This window comes from Uloborus diversus, chromosome 4 (assembly GCF_026930045.1).
Source record: "Uloborus diversus isolate 005 chromosome 4, Udiv.v.3.1, whole genome shotgun sequence".
In the NCBI taxonomy this organism is placed as follows: domain Eukaryota; kingdom Metazoa; phylum Arthropoda; class Arachnida; order Araneae; family Uloboridae; genus Uloborus; species Uloborus diversus.
This window is the reverse complement of record NC_072734.1, coordinates 16,877,081-16,897,950: the sequence shown is the minus strand read 5'-3', so window position 1 is coordinate 16,897,950 and position 20,870 is coordinate 16,877,081. Positions and strand designations below refer to the sequence as shown.

At 34.8% G+C, this 20,870-nt stretch overlaps 1 protein-coding gene across 1 annotated transcript in view; it reads right to left on the bottom strand.

Annotated features, from left to right (window-relative positions):
- Window positions 1-830: 830 nt before the first annotated feature.
- LOC129220197 (uncharacterized) overlaps window positions 831-20,870 on the bottom strand; it is a 43,163-nt gene continuing 23,123 nt past the window's right edge. Inside the window, exon 2 of the mRNA XM_054854561.1 lies at window positions 831-2,213. Coding sequence (XP_054710536.1) covers window positions 1,805-2,200 — 396 coding nt within the window. The 5' untranslated portion in view covers window positions 2,201-2,213 and the 3' untranslated portion in view covers window positions 831-1,804. The remainder of the gene's footprint in view (window positions 2,214-20,870) is intronic.

Sequence of the window (20,870 nt, the reverse complement as noted above, 5' to 3'; positions counted from 1 at the left end):
ATTTTTCTGCATGAAATTTGTTCGAATTTTCCAAGGTAGTCAGAATGTGAATTAGGATTGCTCTAAACTAATTTTAAGCTAAAATTGAGGTGAACCTTCAATTAAAAACAGTAATCATTGTTGAAAAATACCTAATGCTACGTTTCCCCGATTTGATTGGCTGTTCCTACCCCATCAGTAGATTTTTATGTTATATTAAGATACAGTCTTCAAATTCTTTATAATCTTTATTTACCACTAATAAAAAACAGACACGGTATTTTTCCAACTATTTAATCTACAATCAATACAGAGAGCATATGAAAAAAGTTATGAACTTGCATGATGAAAAATGCAGTCTGATGAAAAATATAATGTTGTGAACAATAATATTTAACTTCTTAAATAATATTTAACTTTTAACAGTCGAAAATTTTACAATGATTATCATCAACCGTTGACTTTAACTAACAAAATGTACAAAACTTATTCATCAACAAGTTATAATGGAAACAGCTATAAATCATTCTTTTAAAAACTTAAATATACAATGTAATTGTGTAATATTACGAAATTTCACTAATAATACCACATTGTTTTTACCTAACAGAAGTGTTTTACCACCAATTGCGTGGTTTTCATGTGCCTTTGACAAAACATGGCGTCAAATATTGTGCTTGCGGTACAATTTAAGGATTTGAATTAAATTTTGGAGCACTTTGGCAATCGAATTTTTCTGATGGATCAGTGGCACATTTTTGAATCAAACTATACAAGAAATTTCCCTGAAATTCCCACCTCAAATGTGCTATACACTCAAACCTGTTTTTGTGCGGTCTTTTTGTGTGCGATTTTTCTTTTGTGCGATTTTTTTTTTTTTTTTTTTTTTTTTTTTTTTTTTTTTTTTTTGCGGTATATGAAAATTTCAATCAGATTGGGACTCAATTGGCGAAATTATTGAAAAATGAGTGCGAGGTAGTATCTTCAAGTGACGACAGGGGCACCCCGATGGGAAGTCAGTGTGACCTCCCAAAAATTTCCTTATTCGGGAAATTTTGTCCGACTATTCGGCAAAATTGTCATCACTTGGCTTATTTGTGATTTCGTTTAAAGATAAGTTTTTGGGTTATTTTCTACGTGAGACTTTTTTTCTGTGAGGTCCCTATCCACCACATAAAAACAGGTTTGGGTGTCGTCCCTTTCTGTAATTTTATCATCTTTACCCGTAGCTGCTGAAACAAAACAAATGTTTGCCAAATGATGCGTAGTTTGCTGAATGTTTCTGCCTGAAACTTTGTTTTCATACAGAAACATTAGCTCTATAGTGTGGCCCTGATCAGTTGAGCTATGACCTTGACAACTTATCCTCATTTTGGGGTAAAATGGAAAGGTTGGAAAAAAGCACCAAGTTGATTCGGGTGACATTTAGTAGTTTTACAAAAATATTTCAACTGAAATTCGTGCCAATAATGCACCCGTCTGAACTCCCTAAAAAAAGGTAAACATTGTCAAGGTCATAAACATATCAGAACCAAACTATATCTGACAACACTTTGAGGAAAACATTCGACTTTTCGCAACCACCAGTTAAATAGCACGATAATGTGAAGCCATAGCCATTGACTATGTGCTGTGATTGGTAGAGAAAATATCTCGTTGATGAACTTTAAAATAAGTTTTAAAAAAATAATAAAAAGTGCAAAACGTTTGGGCGCAAAACTTAAAGCTGGTGGTGAATCAGGCAGGTAATCTTCGGCCAATCACCGCAAACATTCAAGCGCAATAGATCGTTCGTGACGGGTTGGAAGTTGTGAGGATGTCCTCTTCAGACATCACTGAGCATCTTCTTGTCGGCATCGGGCGTGGGCGGGAGGTGCTCCTCCGACCTCCTCACGTTGTACTTGAGGTTGTGCTTCGCCCTCCTTCTCTGCTCCCTGGAAGCAGAGAACAGGTTCACGGAGAAGAAGGTGCAGCCGCTGATGATGCAGAGCAGCCCGAATGCCAGGGTGATGGGACCCATGACACGCTTCAGGTCCGATCGGATGTACCGTTCGTAGTTCTCGTCTGCCACGTTGGGACGGACCTCGGTGTAGGCGATGCCCGAGATGATGGCCCCTGCGAGCAGCATGGCGAACCCCACCAGGACGACGCCGAAGGTGCAGTAGCCAACCGTGCTCACTTTGGCCATGCGCCATTTGTTGTACGGGTCGTGGGAGGTCATTGTGTTGGTGTTCCTGGGTAGAAGAAAAAGATAATGAACATATGATGCATCAATAAATATTTGAAATATTTTTTAGAGTAAATTGACCAGTGAATGAACACTGCCCCCTCCCCCCTGTTAATGAACAGTTCATAATTTACTTTAAAAACCTAGGGGGCTCCGCCCTCTGCTCGTTTTACTCGTCAAGCCTCGTTCGGCACCAGCGGTGGCTCAATGCCGCCTGCGGTGGATGACAGTTGATGCTCAAATGAATGCTGTCAATCGAATATCAATTGTCCCCCTAATCTACTTTGAAAATTGAACTGTCCCTAGTTTTCGTCCAAGAGCTATTGTCGCCAAATGATGAGACACTTTTGGTGTTTACATCTTGATCTCAGATTATCAGTGTGATGAGCTGACCAGTACTTAGCCTAGGCCTAATCTGGTGGAATACATCTGAAGAACCCTCTCACGTGATATTCATAAGAACAGGAAGCAGTATTACTCGAGTGAAAATCTAGAAAAATAGCCAAACCGCTTCATGAAATTAACCGAAAAGGTCAACCTGCAGAGAACTGCTTTCTCTCTCGCTCCCAAAACCTTCCCTAACCTCATATTATCGACGTAAAATCACGTATTAAATTTCATCAGATATACAATTGAACCACCATGGACTTGTAGAAGGCATTTGTGCTTCGTGAAATGTCCTTCGTGATGACTCCGACTCCGACTTCGGGTTTCTTTTTTTTTCTTTAATTTTCACTGACTCTCCTTGCAATTTTTAAAAAACTGACTACCGATTAATTTGATTGCATGTAGAAAGGCTTACTAATAAGAAAATAACTGTCATTGTGGCAACCAGCTGGCTTGATTGTTTATCAAACTTTCTGTAACAGCTACCTTAGCCGCAGTCTCCTAGTTTGCTTATTTTTTAACTTTATTTAACTGATAGCAACTGTCAGTAAAGAGTTTTGTTGCCTAACATTTTCTAAGTAATCACGTTCATAGAAAAATAATAGTATATTTTTTACCTCGATCTCAGTTATAAAATACATTGCTCCAAACAATTAAAGGATATTGAGATTTTGGGTTGATCTTGAATCTGGAGAACTTTTTGGATGATTGATACATTATCGACATACGTAGTAAACTATGTGAGACAAAAATTACATTTGTTTAAAAGAAAAAAATACTTTTTTTTAAACTTTTGGTTAATACAAAAGAAAAAAAAACGCATTTTGTTCATATGAGGAAAACAAATAAAAAAGAGGGTTTCTTTGAAAGAAAATTGCTTTTAGTAGGAGGTATGGTAACCCCAGACGACCAGCAATGTAAAACACCTCTCAGGTATGGAATCAATGAGGCTATTGATGAGAGGCTCGGGTATTCTGCCCCACTCCTCCTGAAGGACTCTTTCCAGTTCTTGGAGACTTTGTGGAAGTGGTAGGCGTCCAGAGACTCGTTGCCTAGAATGTCCCAAACATGATGTATTGCGTTCATATCTGGAGAACACGCTGGCCATTCCCTTCGTATGATTCCTTCCTCCAACAGGAAATCATTCATCAAGTTAGAATGATGTGGTCTGCAATTGGCGTCCATCAACATGAAGTCTCCTCCAATTGCTGCAGGGTAAGGGACTACAATAGGTCTGAGGATCTCATGCCTACTTTGACGACCCGTCAGAGTTCCATTCGGAATGACATGCAGATCGGTGCACCCATTAATGGAGATGTCAGCATATACCATCGCACCCCCACAACCAAATCTGGCACTTTCGAGCACGAAAGCTAGATTGTTTCTAGTGCCACGCTCCCTCCAGATGAAAATACGCCTTTATCAGGATGAAGACAAGAACGGGAGTTGTCTGAGGTATTGCTCCATTCATTTCTTCTCCAACTCAGATGCTCTGTTACCAACTCCCTGCAGCGCGACGATGCCTTGCAGATAATGTGACACACACCATTGGTAGACAAGCATACAGACTTACAGCGTGAAGGAGATTTTGGACAGTTTGTATCGAAATTGTGGTGCCAGTACCGAGCGAAGGTGTCGTTGTAGTGAAGTGGCATTCATAACCGCCTTCATTGAGCGTTGTTGACCGTCTGCTATCTTGTCTTGATCTTCGGCCAAAATTTCCAGTCACTAAAAAATGTTTCTATGTCCTAGAAATCACATTTTGCACAACTCCATTAGCAACCGCTGCCTCGGCTTGTGTTTGGCTCCCTTCTAGCCTGCCAACCTTTTTTAGAAGCTTCTGATTCCGTTAAATGAGTTCGTTGAGGCACTCATCGTTACAACGCGCTTACTGAATGTCGATCAATATGTTCTGCATTGTCTTACAATAAGTTAAAAGCGAAATCTCATTCGCTGCCACTAAAACGTCGTCTTCGACGTCAAACTCAAAATTAACATACTGCGATGTTTGAAATTAAGAAATTTTTGTATTTGTGACACCCTTCTTCGATTCTATGCAAAAAAAAAATTTGCTAATACCTCCTTTTTGTAAAAGACTTACAATATCCTTTAATTGTTTTGAGCAGTGTAGTAAAAGGAATGTATCGCTTGAGCAAGTCGGGAAACCTCTGACGGTGCTTGGTAAATTCAAATAAGTGTTTGCATGAAAGCGCAAATCCAAAAGATCCGATAAAATTGTAAAAAAAAAAATAATAATAATCCAAAGATCTTATCAAAGAAAGCTTGTTTATCACTAAAAAGTACAAAATAAAATCAGTAAATTATTTATTGGTTACAACTCACAGTAATTGCAGTTAATCCTAAAATCTTCATATTAAAGTTAATTCTAAACCTGCTAATAAAATTAAAACTAAAATTGAGCCTAAAAATGTAGGTATAGTTAAAGCTATTCATACAAAGCTGTATACCGCCGCCTTTTGTGTAAAATCTGCTCCAAACGAACATGTACCAGACCTTTCCCCCCAACATAGTGCAATATTTTCGTTGAAATTTTTAAGATTAAATTTACGATTTATTATTGGGGAAATTTTTCAGAATTAAAGTATTTCAATTTTTATAGACTCTGAAATGAAGTTGAGGTGTCACCCACCAGATGAGTGTCACCCGGGAGGGGGGCGCGTCCACTCCAGAAAAGTTTTTTGGCTTATCAAAAAAAAAAAAAAAAAAATTCTCAAGTTACAGCCTTGAAAAATTGAAAGCACAGGATTTGATCAACATCTCTTTGTTAAACATTAAAGGAAAGCAAATTAATCCTTCTCATTAAAAAAAATGGGATTTTTAAGTAATCTCATTTTAGAAATCGCAACTATTGGATAATTCGATTTTCAAATTGAATTTCTAGCGTTGTAAGCATCTTAGGTTTACAATAAAATACAACGCGAAAATTTCATAAAAAGGAATTAATATTTCAATCTCTGTTTAGGCGTTCCCCCCTCCCCCCTTCCCATGAGGGGGAGGGACTTTGAAAGAAAATAAAAAACAAAAAATCCGGAGCTGGAGTCGGACGTTTCAAAATCCAGGAGTCGGAATTGGCCATTTTTCTTCCGACTCCGCAGCCCTAGTAAAATCACGTATTAAATCTCATCAGATATACTGTTACAAATTCTGTAAATAATAATTATTTTTGTGATTAACTTGTTGTAATCTGGCTAAATTAGGCGTTTATTCCATTATTTTTCATCTAAAATTATCTTAGTAACGTAACCTGTAAATAGCTTCTTGTAATGTACATAAAAACCCCTTAACATTCGACTGAAGTATACAGTCCCCCCCCCCCCCATTTCTGAATGATAAGATTTGTGAATGGAATAAAAAGAAAATATGAGAAAGTTGTAGAATTTTGTCGAACTTTCCAAAGTAGTATAAAAGCCGTGTGTCATTTGAATGGGAGAGTCAGTTTTGCTTTTTAAACTGAGTTTCGTCTGAGCCGTTAGCTCTGTTATTGTGTGTATTAGCCTTTGCGCTCTGTTTTTGCGTATTTTGATGTAAATACGTGTGCGACCGTTGAGCTTACGGTGTTAATTGATATTTGCCTAATTGCTATGGTTTATTTAGCAGTTAGCGATATTTCTTGTACATAGTTGTAAATAAATCTCCTGCGTTTTTCTCAAGAACTGTGTCGTCATTTAAAGAAAGTTTGAAGTTGCACCGAGCGCGTAACAATACAATTGAACCACCATGGACTTGTAGAAGACGTTTGTGCTTCGTGAAATGTAAAATCACGTATTAAATCTCACCAGATATACAATTGAACCATCATGGACTTGTAGAAGGTATTTGTGCTTCGTGAAATATAAAATCACGTATTAAATCTCATCAGATATACAATTGAACCACCATGGACTTGCAGAAGACATTTGTGTTTCGTGAAATGTAAGAATTTCTTTTCTGTGTATAAACTTTTGTGACTTTAAAATTTTGATTTATTTATAAATTGTTGTCTTCCTTCAAATTAATTATTTATGAATTCACAACATAAGTATTATTGTTTTGATCAGTTGTGACCAACATACAGCCCCCGGGTCACATCCGGCCCGCTAAGCTGATTCATGTGGCTCACTGTTTGGACCAATGTTACGAATCCAAAAACGCGGTTAGTGACAATGTTTCAAATTGGGAGATAAACATACAATAATCGGTTTCTAAAAAACATGCATTTTATAAAATGAGCATCAAAGTAACGATAACAACAATTATTGTCTATGATTTTCTTTCCCTTTTCATATTTCCCCGTATTATTTGTTACAAAAGAGTGAATTATTTTGAAATTTTGTATGTGTTCTGGCTCGTAAGAATGATTTTAATATGAGGCGTCGCTCTAATACAGAAAAAGGTTGGGCACCACAGGTTTAGGTAGAGTAAAAACTTCAAAACATTTCCTGTGTATATTTTTTTCTTTTCTATTTTTTTCTTAACTAGGGGGCTCTGCCCCCTGCTCGTTAACGCAGGCCAACCTCCGAAGTATTTGAATCGCAAAGATTTAAATCGTCAATTAAAAAGAAACATATTAAAAACGCAGTATGAGCTCCTTTTGGAGCAAAAAGCACTCCTTCCCCGGGTTTCAAAGTAACTTGTACCAACTTGCAGAGCCGTAAGGGGTGAGGGGCTCTTTGAGCATTGTAAAACTGCAGTTGTGTACGTTTGACAAGTCATTTTCAAAATTAGAGGTCTCTATTAATATATTTTGCCCTTTAGCTCAGGGCTTGAATTGAGTTGAGCCTAAAATTTTCCATTAAAATCGAAACCCTTAAAATTTGCGAATAAGAAAGAAGGAAAAAAAACGAATCGAAAAGACGTAATAATGGCAACGCCAGATAAAACATCAATAATTTGAATGGAAATGAGATTTTTCGAACTTTATTGAAACTGCTCGTAACTTTTTTTTCTTCGAAGATAGAAGCTAAGTTTTCGACCATGGGTCGAGTTAACTCTGGAGTAAAAAAGCCGCTCTTTCCAGTGGTGCCAAAAAGAAGTTTGTGGGACAATTTCTTCACTTTTAACTGTCGGATTTAATGAAGAAAGTAGTGCCTAAATTTTAGCTAAGCCTAAAACAGTTAGAGTTAAAAACGAAAGTAACTCCCGCCTGATTGAAGTTAGAGCATTGAAACAAATTGTGAACAACGCGAAAAATTCTACCCTTTCAACGATGTATAATATTAATATGTGCGAGTAATTTTTCACCACTTTATTAGGCAATAATAGGCAATTTACGCGAAATTTGATCTTAAAAAATTAATTACAAAAAAAAATCGAATTTTAAAAAACAAAACCCCAAGTGCAAACCACCGGAGCTCGAAATAATTTTGTACAAAATTTCAAGGCTGTAGGGGCTATAGGGTCTCTTGGACGCAGCCCCGCCACAGAGTTCCTTTCACAATTTTCTTTGAGCTTTCTTCTTTACTAATAATAAAGCTGAAAGTCTCTCTCTGGATGTCAGGAGGATGTCTGGATGTCAGGAGGATGTCTGGATGTCAAGAGGATGTCTGGATGTCTGGATCTCTGTGACGCGCATAGCGCCTAGACCGTTCGGCCGATTTTCATGAAATTTGGCACAAAGTTAGTTTGAAGCATGGGGGTGTGCACCTCGAAGCGATTTTTCGAAAATTCGATGTGGTTCTTTTTCTATTCCAATTTTAAGAACAAAACTGTCATAAGATGGACGAGTAAATTACGAAATTATCATAACGTGGAACCGTAATATGGGTACATGCCAATTGGCGAGAAAATTCACCATGTATTATTTGTAAACATACAGGCGAACCAAAAGACCTTTTAATTTTTCTATTACGGGCAAAACCGTGCGGGTACCACTAGTTTTTAATATAAAGAGAAACTTTGTGCTTGTGCTTAAACCTTTACGCCGCACTATAGAGAATATACGCACTATCAACCAAAATCAAGCCCTCCCCAAAGAATTTCCTTTTCTGACGACCATATCACTTTTCACAATGATTTTGTGTTTAAAACTGAACTTTCCCAGAGTTATTTACATGTGGAAATTCATTTCGTAACGGCTGTTTGCATAGGCGCCCTTATGTATGATTTTAGAGAGGCGGCTAAGAAAATTTTTTACGTTACAAGGCCTTAACTTAAAACAAAAAAAAAAAAAGTTTCTACTTTTGTTCTGTTTACGAAGTTTACATCACAAAACATTTTAAATGCATGAAGATTTTCATTTTCGGACTTTAGACGGACTTAAGCGTTTTAAGAGGATCTATTATGCTTTACTTCGAAGAAAGATTGAAATTTGTTATCTGAATTAATTTGAGATAATTACAAAATCAAATTTACTGTAGATTGAAATTATTAAAATTTTAAAGTAAAGAAACTTCTAATGAGTTATTCATCACTGATATTTATTGAATATTGTTGTTTCATTTAGAGTCAAATGTATTTAAAAAATTCATAGTAGTTTTGTCTAGAAGGGGCTAGAGCTCCTCCCCCCCCCCTCTTGAGATCCTCTTTTTGGGCGCTTATGCCTATTTGGGTAAATGGGGAGGGGGGGATTCTTTCAGTCAAAAGTACTACTTTTAGTCGTTGAAATGGATTGAATGAGCAAAAAAAAAATAATAACATGGACCCCGAAAATACTTTCATTTTCCCAACAGTTTTTTTTTTTTAAATCATTTTTTTAAAATGTCCGATTTTTCAAACAAGGCGTGGTCTTGATGACGTCACAAATGATGTACTTTGCCGCATCTTTCTACTACGTTTCCACGCTATGATGATCAAGAAGCGAATTAAAATTGCGCTCTACGCTTGCTATCAACCATATCGTTGCCAATACACGTGAGTAAAGATGCGAATTAAATATTTTGCACTGCGAATGGCAACACTGAATGGCATTTCATCATTTGTGATGTCATCGGCAGAAGCCGTAAACAATGAAAACGCTCTGATTTAAGTATTTTTTTTAAATATTAAACGTAAACAAATTTATCAAAAAATGGTCAGATCGTATGACCAGCAACACCCATTTCTGAGTAACTTAATGCATAAAAAGTACCCTTCCTTTTTTCAGATTTCGTATTCATTCCAACTGAGTAAATTTTACACCACAAAAACATACGAAGATATCTTTCATAGCAAAGCTAATAAATGAATTCAACGCTGCGCCGCTTTGAGTTATCTTTTTGAGGAAGTAATTCTTCTACTGTACACATAAAAAGAAAAATTATCAACGTCACCATCGAAAACAAGGCCAAAAGGTATTTCTTGTGCAAGAGTGTCAGTTATCTGTCCACTGACTCGTCATAGATAAAACATTTCTAAGAAAGATTTGTTGCCTTCACGTCACCTCGTGTGACAAATTGTATCTTTCTTCTCCTTTATAAAATTAATAGTTTTGAACAGCTTCGCAGTTTGAATTTGAACACTTCGTTTATTCGCAACTCCAGAGCTCGAATACGCTACCTTGCGGTGATTTATAAAATTGCCGAAAAAGGTAAAACATTACGTTCCACGTGTTCCATTTTGGGCAAAACAAGCAGTTTGTTATGTGTATTTTTTTATTTGCGTAATTCATCATTTGGAATCGTCATTCGCAACAGCGTAACATCAAAAATATCTGCTAAAAAACTGTGTGTACACATTTTATTTATCTTGTTCAGAGTGAATTTGAATAAATATTAGTTTTTCATTTCGATGTAAAAAAAGCAGACTTAATAACATTGGCTGGACACTAGGACCATGCTGAAAAATTACTGCTTTTCCTTAACCTAATTCCACATAATTTATTTAAATAACCAGCATCTAACTGAAATGTACAGTATGCAAATAAATATTCTTGAAGATATTTATCGAAGAACGGATTGAAAAATCCAGAAAGAACGTTAAGAATTTTAACGATAAAAAATAAAAGCTTTGAATTTTTTATCGCCAAAATATTGCGCCAACGTTACTTTATTGCTCTGCAAAAGCTGTCATTATCGGTGGAAGAGTTTCGCCAAAAAAAATCTGTTTAGGGTTATGGTTTTAGTATTTGTGTCAAAGAATAATGTATCTTGACAAGATTTTCTTTATCAGTTAAATCATTTCCATGATGAATGAATTAAATGCATGATGATTTAAAACAGAACTGCCACTACATATCCGTGAGCATTTTGTAGATGATTCACACAGCATAGCATGACAGAATTTTATCAGTTAGTTGAGAATGAGAAATAGAAACATATGAAGAAGAGAGAATTAAAATATACCGATTCGAAGAAATAAGAATTAAGTGGGGCCATGATCGAATTCAACATCGTGAAAATGGCTGCTTCTGAACAACTTACTGTGTGTTTTGCATTATTTTTTTACTTTCGTAATACTTTTTGATTTCTCATCTCTTTCTACATGGGTCAGAATAACCAAAAGACTTTGAAAAATCTTTTCAAATGAATAAAGAACAAAAAAAATCATACATACGATCCAAAATCTCTGTCATTTACTTAGCTTAGAAGCAACTTATACGTGACGGCGTGCGTTTGTTTTACCTTTTTCATCCGCCATTAAACACCGCCGCTGCAGCGTCCCCTATAGTTCGTTGGAGTTGCGAATCTGGGATAACTGGGACCAAAAAAAAGCAATTCGCATAATGTGGGTATTAAGCATAAAAAAACTTTAAATAAGCCATCTTACCGTTCAATTTGAAAAAAAAAAAAGACGTTTTGTCGCAAAATTACATAGAGTTGTTTGAAAAACAAAACAAAAAATATCAAAAAAAAAAAGAAACACATAGGGTAACGGCACCAGCAACAGACATGATTAAGAAATCGCTCTTAGGTTAACTCAATTTTCTGAGCCTTTTAACGGATTTAGACTTTTTAAACTACTTTATCTCATGCAACTACACCTCATCTGACGTTTGACTGCTTCTGGATCCCCTGAATGAGTTAATTCAATTTTTATATTCTCAATTTCGAAAAAAGGTCCGACCCCCAGTAACAGACACCGAAAAATCAGATGGAGATCAGACACCGAGCTGATGATACACAGTAACAGACTGGATGAGGGGAGGATAAGTAATATACAAAATTATCCTTTTCTCTTCAAAATGTGCAAAAATGCATTATTTTTAGAACCAAAGCCTTAACATATTCAAATGAACATAAAACACCAGCAGACCTCGTGGTGGCTGTTCATAACCTTCCACCACTGCCTTGTAATTACGAAATCTTGAAATAATGTACATCAACCATGTTATATCAAAATCAAGTCTTAAGCTATCATCATTTCAGCTATCATCACACTTTATAAAAGGTGATGATAGCTGAAATTTCATTTCAATAAAATGTACAAAACGCGCTATTAACTTCCATGAAAATAAATACAAATAAAATGCGTACTCACAGTTTTTTAGCAGATATTTTTAATGTTATGACGATTCCAAATGATGAATCACGCAAATAAAAAAAAATACACATAACAAACTGCTTGTTTTGCCCAAAATGGTACACGTGGAACGCAATGTTTTACCTTTTTCGGCAATTTTCTAAATCACCACAAGGTAGCGTATTCGAGCTCTGGAGTTGCGAATTAAGTTAGAGCATTGAAACAAATTGTTTAGAAAGCAAAAATATCTACCATTTTCAAAGATGTATAATATTAATACTTGCAAATAATTTTTCACTCCCATATTCGGAAATTTATGTGAAATTTGGGACTAAATTGGAATAAAAGAAGTACTATTTATCGGGTTTTTTCGAATTATAGCCTATGTCACTCAGTAAGAAAACACCTTTCATAAAGCGAAGGAATTTTTCAAATAAGTGCAGTGGTTCCAGAGGTTACCTCGAACATATAAACACACAAAAATCCACTCTCTCTCTTTATAGTATTAGTAAAGAGATAGATACATATAGAAGAAAGTATTGGTTTCGTGCAAATTTTCGAATTTTAACGGATTTGAACGTTTTGACGTGTGCTGAGTCCATTTGGATCATTTTTGGAAAATGTCTGTTTGTGTGTGTGTGTCCTATCTCCTCCCAATCTTTCGAAATTAAACTTCCAAAAACGCAACTGTAGACAACTTCAAAGATTTTTACAAGAAGCGTATTCTGGAGCTCCCCCTTGGAAATTTTTTCAAAATTAATGTCCTATAAATTAAGCAATATTCTATGATATTAGAGGAAGAGGTTCAGAGGCAATTCGACTTAAAGTTTTCGTAAATTATGTTTAAAAAAACTATTTTTTGAGGATATTAAAGAAAAGCTTATTTGGAGGCCGTTGCCTGAATATTTTCTAAAATTGAAATCTTAAAAACGCGATTATAAGACCATATTTGGTTATATTGTGTGGGCAATCTTTCACGCAATTTTTTGATGATTTTCGAAAGCAGTTTCAAATGATGTTATTTGGTTTTCGGGGGAACCCCCCAGGGATCCCCTGGTCCCCGTTGGGGAATTTCCCCATGAAATTTTGCAAAATTGAAGATTTGGAAATGAAATTTGATATGCTCCGTAATGCTCTTGCGGCGGGACAGGGAAAGATTCAGAAGAGCGCCATTTTTTAGACTTCCGTACTTTCAGACGAAATAATTAAGAAAAAAGAAAAAAAACTAGAGCGGAGGGGACGAGTAGCTGACCAATTATACGAATGTGTTAAAACTTTTGTTTCAAAGATTTCTTTCTTAACAAAATAAAAGTTTTACCCCAACATCATTATTTTTTTCTTATTAAAATCACTTTGTTTTCCATAGAAGCGTCTTTTTTTTTCCCTCCTCAATAACAAAGAATATTTTTAAAAAACATTCAACTCAGCATTCTGGAGAGATGGGGCAACCAAAGGGTACCATGTGACATCCCCCCCCCCTCTAGTTGCGCCACGAAACGGAGGGGTACATTATGTTTCTAAATTGAAGGATAATGTTGTGTAGAGGATATTTCATATTAAAATCTACAACAGAAACTTGCCGGTAAAACGAAAAATTCTTAATAACGGAATCGTTAAAAAGGCATTGAATTTAATATCTGAAACAAACACATTGTCCAAAGCTTTTTCTTTAAATCAATGCACAAATTGTTGAAGAAAAAGGGGGTAGGGGAGTTGAGTAATTATGGTCAAGTCGTTACTTTTTGGAACTAAAAATATAACCTAAATTATTGTCTAAAATATATGTGTATTATGCACAAGTAAATGATATGCAAATGTGCTTACCGTATTTTTACTTTCTTCTATATCTAATATATAGAAGAAAGTATTGGATTCGTGCAAATTTTCGAATTTCGAATTTTGACGGATTCGAACGTCAAAAGAGGAAGGTGTGTCGAGAGTGAGGTGTATCGAGTCCATTTCGACTATTTTTGGAAAATGTCTGTCTGTCTGTGTGTATGTGTGTGTGTGTATGTGTGTCACGTCTGTGTGTGACCAGTTTTTTGTGGCCGCTCTACAGCAAAAACTTCCGCATGAAATCAAAGAAAAATGCACTATTGAATTTCTGACAGTCATAAGATGTCGTAATCTAACTATGCTTAACTCATTAGTTGCGCGCTAAAAAATAACGTATGAGGAGAGAAATTCCTGGGAAGTGCGTTTTCCGCAGTATTAGAACGTTGATTGGAAAAACAGTTTTACAGACATTGAAGAAGCGAAAAGAGATTGCAAAAAGACGGCTCAATTTCAATGTTTTTTGAGAAGTCTACATTAGAGCTTAAAACATCGATCCATTTTTGTCTTTTTGAAATTTCACTCCTTTTGTATGTTCCTCAGTAATGTTGTACAAGAGGAGCTATAATCTATATACATAAATGGCTACTTCTGTATGTCCGGGGTAAACTTCAAAACTATTGGACCGATTTTAACCTGTTTTTCACCACAGGTAGCTACATTATCAGGAAGCAATATAGGCTATAATTTATTTCTAAAAAATTTAGTTTAAAAAGGCTATGATGGAAACAATTAATTCCATGCAATTTCCCTATTCGGAACTCCAGCGCTCGAATACGCTACCTTGCGGTGATTTACAAAACTGCAAATGAAACTAAAACATTGCCACGTTGCGTTCCACGTGTGTCTGTTGACGTAAACACAGACAGTTTGTTCTGAGTATTTATTAACGCAATCGATGTGTCTTAGTTTGCTTTCAGCTACAGAAATTAATTCGTCCCTTAGTAGTATTCTCGAGCTTCTCAAAATAATGTTAGTTTTCATTATTTCCTTAATAATTGGTGAAAGCGAAAATTCTGGATTAACAAACTTGGATAACGTTATACAAGGTAAAAATTTTTATTGTTTTGTATGAATTTGTAAGAATATGGGTTTTTTTTAATCTTAAATTAATTAAACTTACCATATTTTACAGCAGCATTTAGTTGGAATGGACAGTATGCAAAATATTTTCTTGAATATATTATCGTAGAACAAAATGAATAACCGAGAAAGAATTTACTTTATTCCTTTTATTCTCAGTTGAAAGGTTTCGCCAAATTTGTTTAGGGTTATAGTTTTAGTATAGTGCGAGCAAAGTAGCCTTGGCGAGATTTCGCGTTTTTAGTTAAACCGTTTTTAATTTTTATCATGAGTGGAATAAAATGGTAGTAAGATTACAGAATTCGATAAGTGAAAAGAAATAATGGTCAATCAACTGAAAAGAAAACTACCACCATATATCCGTGAGAATTTTGTTGATGATTTGCATAACATGACACAATTAAATCGTAACTCAGAAATTAGAAAAATCGAAACAGAAAATTTTTAAATTAACCGATTCTGGAATTCGAGAGAAATAACTCAGCTACAAATGGAAAACAATAAGCTCTAGCCAAGCAAGGCAAAAAAGTATCATCTTCTTTCGATAACAATTTGTAATGTCATATTGAATTTTCTAGCATTAATTGTTATTCTTGTCAGGCCACAATTATTATTTAGTTTTATCAAGAATTGATAAATATCGAATTCAACATCGTGGAAATAGCTGCTTAGAACTACGAACTACGTAGTTTGCATTAATCTTTGACGTTTAGTAATGCTTCTTTAATTCTGATTTCTTTCTACGTGGGCCAGAATATCCACAAGACTTTGAAAATTAATTTAAAAAGAATAAAACGAAAAAATCATACGTAGGAACAAAAATCACAACACTTTTAGCATTTTCTTCGTTACCATGTGCATTTGTTTTAGTTTTTAAGTCCGCCATTAGACAGTGACTTCAGTGCCCCCCTATAGTTCGTTGGAGTTGCGAATTGTATGGAAATGATCGGAAATATTATCTCAATGATTTAAAATTTTTAACTGTTGCCATCCTATGTTTGTTAACAAATAAAATATTTGTAATTAATTCAATTAAGGCTTTTAAAATAACTTTCAATTTTCGCTCTTTGCTTTGCTTTTGCAATAATTCAGACATTGGGATGGTCGTCAAGTTTTTGCATGTGTAATTTTGTTTTCATTGGGAATATTGCTTCCTCGTCAAGCATGGGGAGGGATCAGAAAAAAAAAAAGAAAAATATAGAAGAAAGTTTCGTGATGGCCACAACATACTAGTTTTTTTATGTATGATAACAGAAAGATGTACTGTACAGTTGAATTGCCACAAACAATAGTTAAAAATCACAAAAAGACATATTGCAAAAATTTCTAGTACAACATATTCACCGTAAGAACCAAAATGGGTAATAGCAAATTTCTTGCGCTTCGTATGATCAACCTTATGAAAATATATATATTATACCGAAATAACATTCACGGCTCCAAATATGAAGAAAAATGCAAAATTATGCATTAATTAGCATCATGTGTTTTCACTGTAAACGATTGCACTGTTGAATAACAGCATGTTTAGACACAGCAAAACAATAAGTTTTCCTTTTAGGTAGGCAGCGAAGTGGATTGCATGTTGGAGGAGCAGTATAATTTCACTGCCACTATTTGATATATAATCGAGTTCCGACTTACGCGAAGGAGTCGAAATTTCGCGTTGTGGAAAAATACATGCATACAAATTTTTTAAGCATACCAAATACTTTTAGACACTTATAAACCCCTCAAACTGCTCTAAAGCATTCCTTAACCATACACTAGTTTCTTGCATAAGGAACTGAACTTTTACTGTATTTAAAAAATAAAAAACTGTTATTCAACAAGAAATACTGTTCGGATGTACAAAATCAGTGATCAATGGAAATACAGACATAAAATGAAACAACACAGTACGCACAGCATGTTGTAAAAGTAAATTGGTGCACTATAATACATAACAGTAGATACAGTAGCAATATTTAAGAGTTAAAAAATGAAGATAATGATGATTTATGCTCCATGATCGAATCGTTATTCTTATCTAATACATTTTTAAATACGGTTGCTTCACCTTTTCTTTTATAACGTTTCAATTTGTGGCAATATCTCCTCTTCCTGATCACTTTATTAATCCACAATACAAGAGCAGCTTCCAATTTCATAACAGTTACTTTGCTAGACTGCTCTGAAAGCTTCAATATTGAAACTTAGTTCTGAACTTTTACGGATATCTTTTTGTTTGACATATGGAAGATTCACTCGTACTTATTGTCGCGCTACCGTCGACGTTTTGTAGTTGTTCAAACATATCGAGAATCTTAGTCTTTTTTAATTTTTATTATTTTTTTATCAGAAACTTTCTTTTTCTGTCCATCATCACAAACTTTAGATGAAGGTGGCACGAAGCTGCCATTATATTTCATTAACTTTTATATTTAGAATGAAAAAAATAAACAAATGAAAGATGCTGAGTGGTTATTTAATACAGTAGGATAGTTTGGTGTGGGAACTTTGGCTGTTAGTGATGCTTAAAGGGATGTTATAACATTCACAAAATCAATATTTAGTAGCCAATAACAAAGCTTTTACTTCCTTCAGAAAAAATTTTAGCATTTTCTTCGTTACCATGTGCATTTGTTTTAGTTTTTAAGTCCGCCATTAGACAGTGACTTCAGTGAACCCTATAGTTCGTTGGAGTTGCGAATTGTATGGAAATGATCGGAAATATTATCTCAATGATTTAAAATTTTTAACTGTTGCCATCCTATGTTTCTTAACAAATAAAATATTTGTAATTAATTCAATTAAGGCTTTTAAAATAACTTTCAATTTTCGCTCTTTGCTTTGCTTTTGCAATAATTCAGACATTGGGATGGTCGTCAAGTTTTTGCATGTGTAATTTTGTTTTCATTGGGAATATTGCTTCCTCGTCAAGCATGGGGAGGGATCAGAAAAAAAAAAAGAAAAATATAGAAGAAAGTTTCGTGATGGCCACAACATACTAGTTTTTTTATGTATGATAACAGAAAGATGTACTGTACAGTTGAATTGCCACAAACAATAGTTAAAAATCACAAAAAGACATATTGCAAAAATTTCTAGTACAACATATTCACCGTAAGAACCAAAATGGGTAATAGCAAATTTCTTGCGCTTCGTATGATCAACCTTATGAAAATATATATATTATACCGAAATAACATTCACGGCTCCAAATATGAAGAAAAATGCAAAATTATGCATTAATTAGCATCATGTGTTTTCACTGTAAACGATTGCACTGTTGAATAACAGCATGTTTAGACACAGCAAAACAATAAGTTTTCCTTTTAGGTAGGCAGCGAAGTGGATTGCATGTTGGAGGAGCAGTATAATTTCACTGCCACTATTTGATATATAATCGAGTTCCGACTTACGCGAAGGAGTCGAAATTTCGCGTTGTGGAAAAATACATGCATACAAATTTTTTAAGCATACCAAATACTTTTAGACACTTATAAACCCCTCAAACTGCTCTAAAGCATTCCTTAACCATACACTAGTTTCTTGCATAAGGAACTGAACTTTTACTGTATTTAAAAAATAAAAAACTGTTATTCAACAAGAAATACTGTTCGGATGTACAAAATCAGTGATCAATGGAAATACAGACATAAAATGAAACAACACAGTACGCACAGCATGTTGTAAAAGTAAATTGGTGCACTATAATACATAACAGTAGATACAGTAGCAATATTTAAGAGTTAAAAAATGAAGATAATGATGATTTATGCTCCATGATCGAATCGTTATTCTTATCTAATACATTTTTAAATACGGTTGCTTCACCTTTTCTTTTATAACGTTTCAATTTGTGGCAATATCTCCTCTTCCTGATCACTTTATTAATCCACAATACAAGAGCAGCTTCCAATTTCATAACAGTTACTTTGCTAGACTGCTCTGAAAGCTTTAATATTGAAACTTAGTTCTGAACTTTTACGGATATCTTTTTGTTTGACATATGGAAGATTCACTCGTACTTATTGTCGCGCTACCGTCGACGTTTTGTAGTTGTTCAAACATATCGAGAATCTTAGTCTTTTTTAATTTTTATTATTTTTTTATCAGAAACTTTCTTTTTCTGTCCATCATCACAAACTTTAGATGAAGGTGGCACGAAGCTGCCATTATATTTCATTAACTTTTATATTTAGAATGAAAAAAATAAACAAATGAAAGATGCTGAGTGGTTATTTAATACAGTAGGATAGTTTGGTGTGGGAACTTTGGCTGTTAGTGATGCTTAAAGGGATGTTATAACATTCACAAAATCAATATTTAGTAGCCAATAACAAAGCTTTTACTTCCTTCAGAAAAAATTCGTGTTGTGGGCGAAAAATTCGCGTTAGCGCTAAACTTCCCTACTCGTGAAAAATTCGCGTTATAGCCATTTCGCGTAAGTTGAATCGCGTTGTAGCGAGAGTTGACTGTAATGAATAATTCAATATTTTTGGTTGGAGATTTTTTCCACCCATTTGGAGCATTTTTCATTGGTAGAGCTAGTTTCCTTTTTGACTGTGGCGCCGTCGTGCGTCGCACGACCTTGCACATAGGGACGGCGCGGCCCTGACCCCAGTTTGTTTTGACGTGCAGTGGTGAATTTAAAATGTCGCAAATGTTGCAATTGCGCGAGCGGACCCATGACCCTAGGACCCCGTAGGAGTTGCAAAAATGCTAATGATAAATGTTTTACAAGTTCCGTGATAGAGAAAGAGGGTCCCAAAATGTATTTCGACGGGCCCCAAACTTGTAACTCCGCCGAAGCGATACAGAAAATACTACAATACTGTGATTCATATTACAAATATCGAAAAATTAAACATTACCGTCTGTTCTACGGGAATCTAACAAAATGTCCTAAAAACCGATTTCGCCATCTCCTATTTATTTTCAGGTTGGTCTCCAATATATTACCAAAGGATTAGTCTAAGGTGCTATATTAGTTTTGCATTGAAATAAGTAATTGATGGTCACAAAAAAAAGAGTAAATAAGCCTGAATGTGTTTTAAAAACACACGATTGAAAACAAAAAGGGAAGTGCACAACTGGAACGTACGCAGACCCCACATACGAAATTTTAATCTTTTAGCATTAAAAGCTATTTCATAGCATTCTATTTAGCATCAAATTTTAATCTTTTAGCATTAATCTTTCAATCTTTTTAATCTTTTATCATTTTTGAGTTATGATTTATAAGAGATACATACATACATCCAGCCGCAAAAAAAAAAAAAAAAAAAAGAAAAGAAAAAAAACAATGCAATAATTAACTTGTTTGTACCTGAATGCAGTATTAAAACTTCTTTAAGGGGTGACTAAAATAGATATTCATACTGAAATTCAGGTAAAAATTTTTATATGAAAACAATAACTCTCTTTACTTTGTATTAAAAAGTAAAACAGCGAAGGTCCTTTTTTTTTTCGAAAACATCGGCCAATTCCATCGGCTTTTCAATCTTTTTTAAGGCCGATGGGCTAATGTTTCCTCCAAATTAGCATCGGCCGCCGATGAAGATGGCTAAATTGTTGAACCATCTTCGCCGATGCATCGGTCGAGTCCTACTGCTGACCACAGGCTACCCCCTGATATATTTTAAATTTAACTTCCAGTTAGCATAGTGTAATTTTTTCAACAATAAGATGAAAATTGGCTCAAAGAAATTGGATGAAATTTTGGGAAAGTTAGGAAAGTGGAGAAAAATAAATCCTCTCTCAGAAATGAATTATTAACTGTTTCCAAATTTGAAATTAGAAAATTTTTTAAATGTTGGAGAAGTTAGTAGCACGTACATATTGAAAATCTTTATATATTAATAGGCAAGCCGTTTTCTTTCGGTACCGATTTCTCCTCTGTGAACCGATTTTCTTCATTCTTTTTTGGTTCGGTAGCTATTGCCAAGTTTTAGTGTCATCAATAAATTTTTTTGAAATCGAAAGCTAATTGACCGAGATA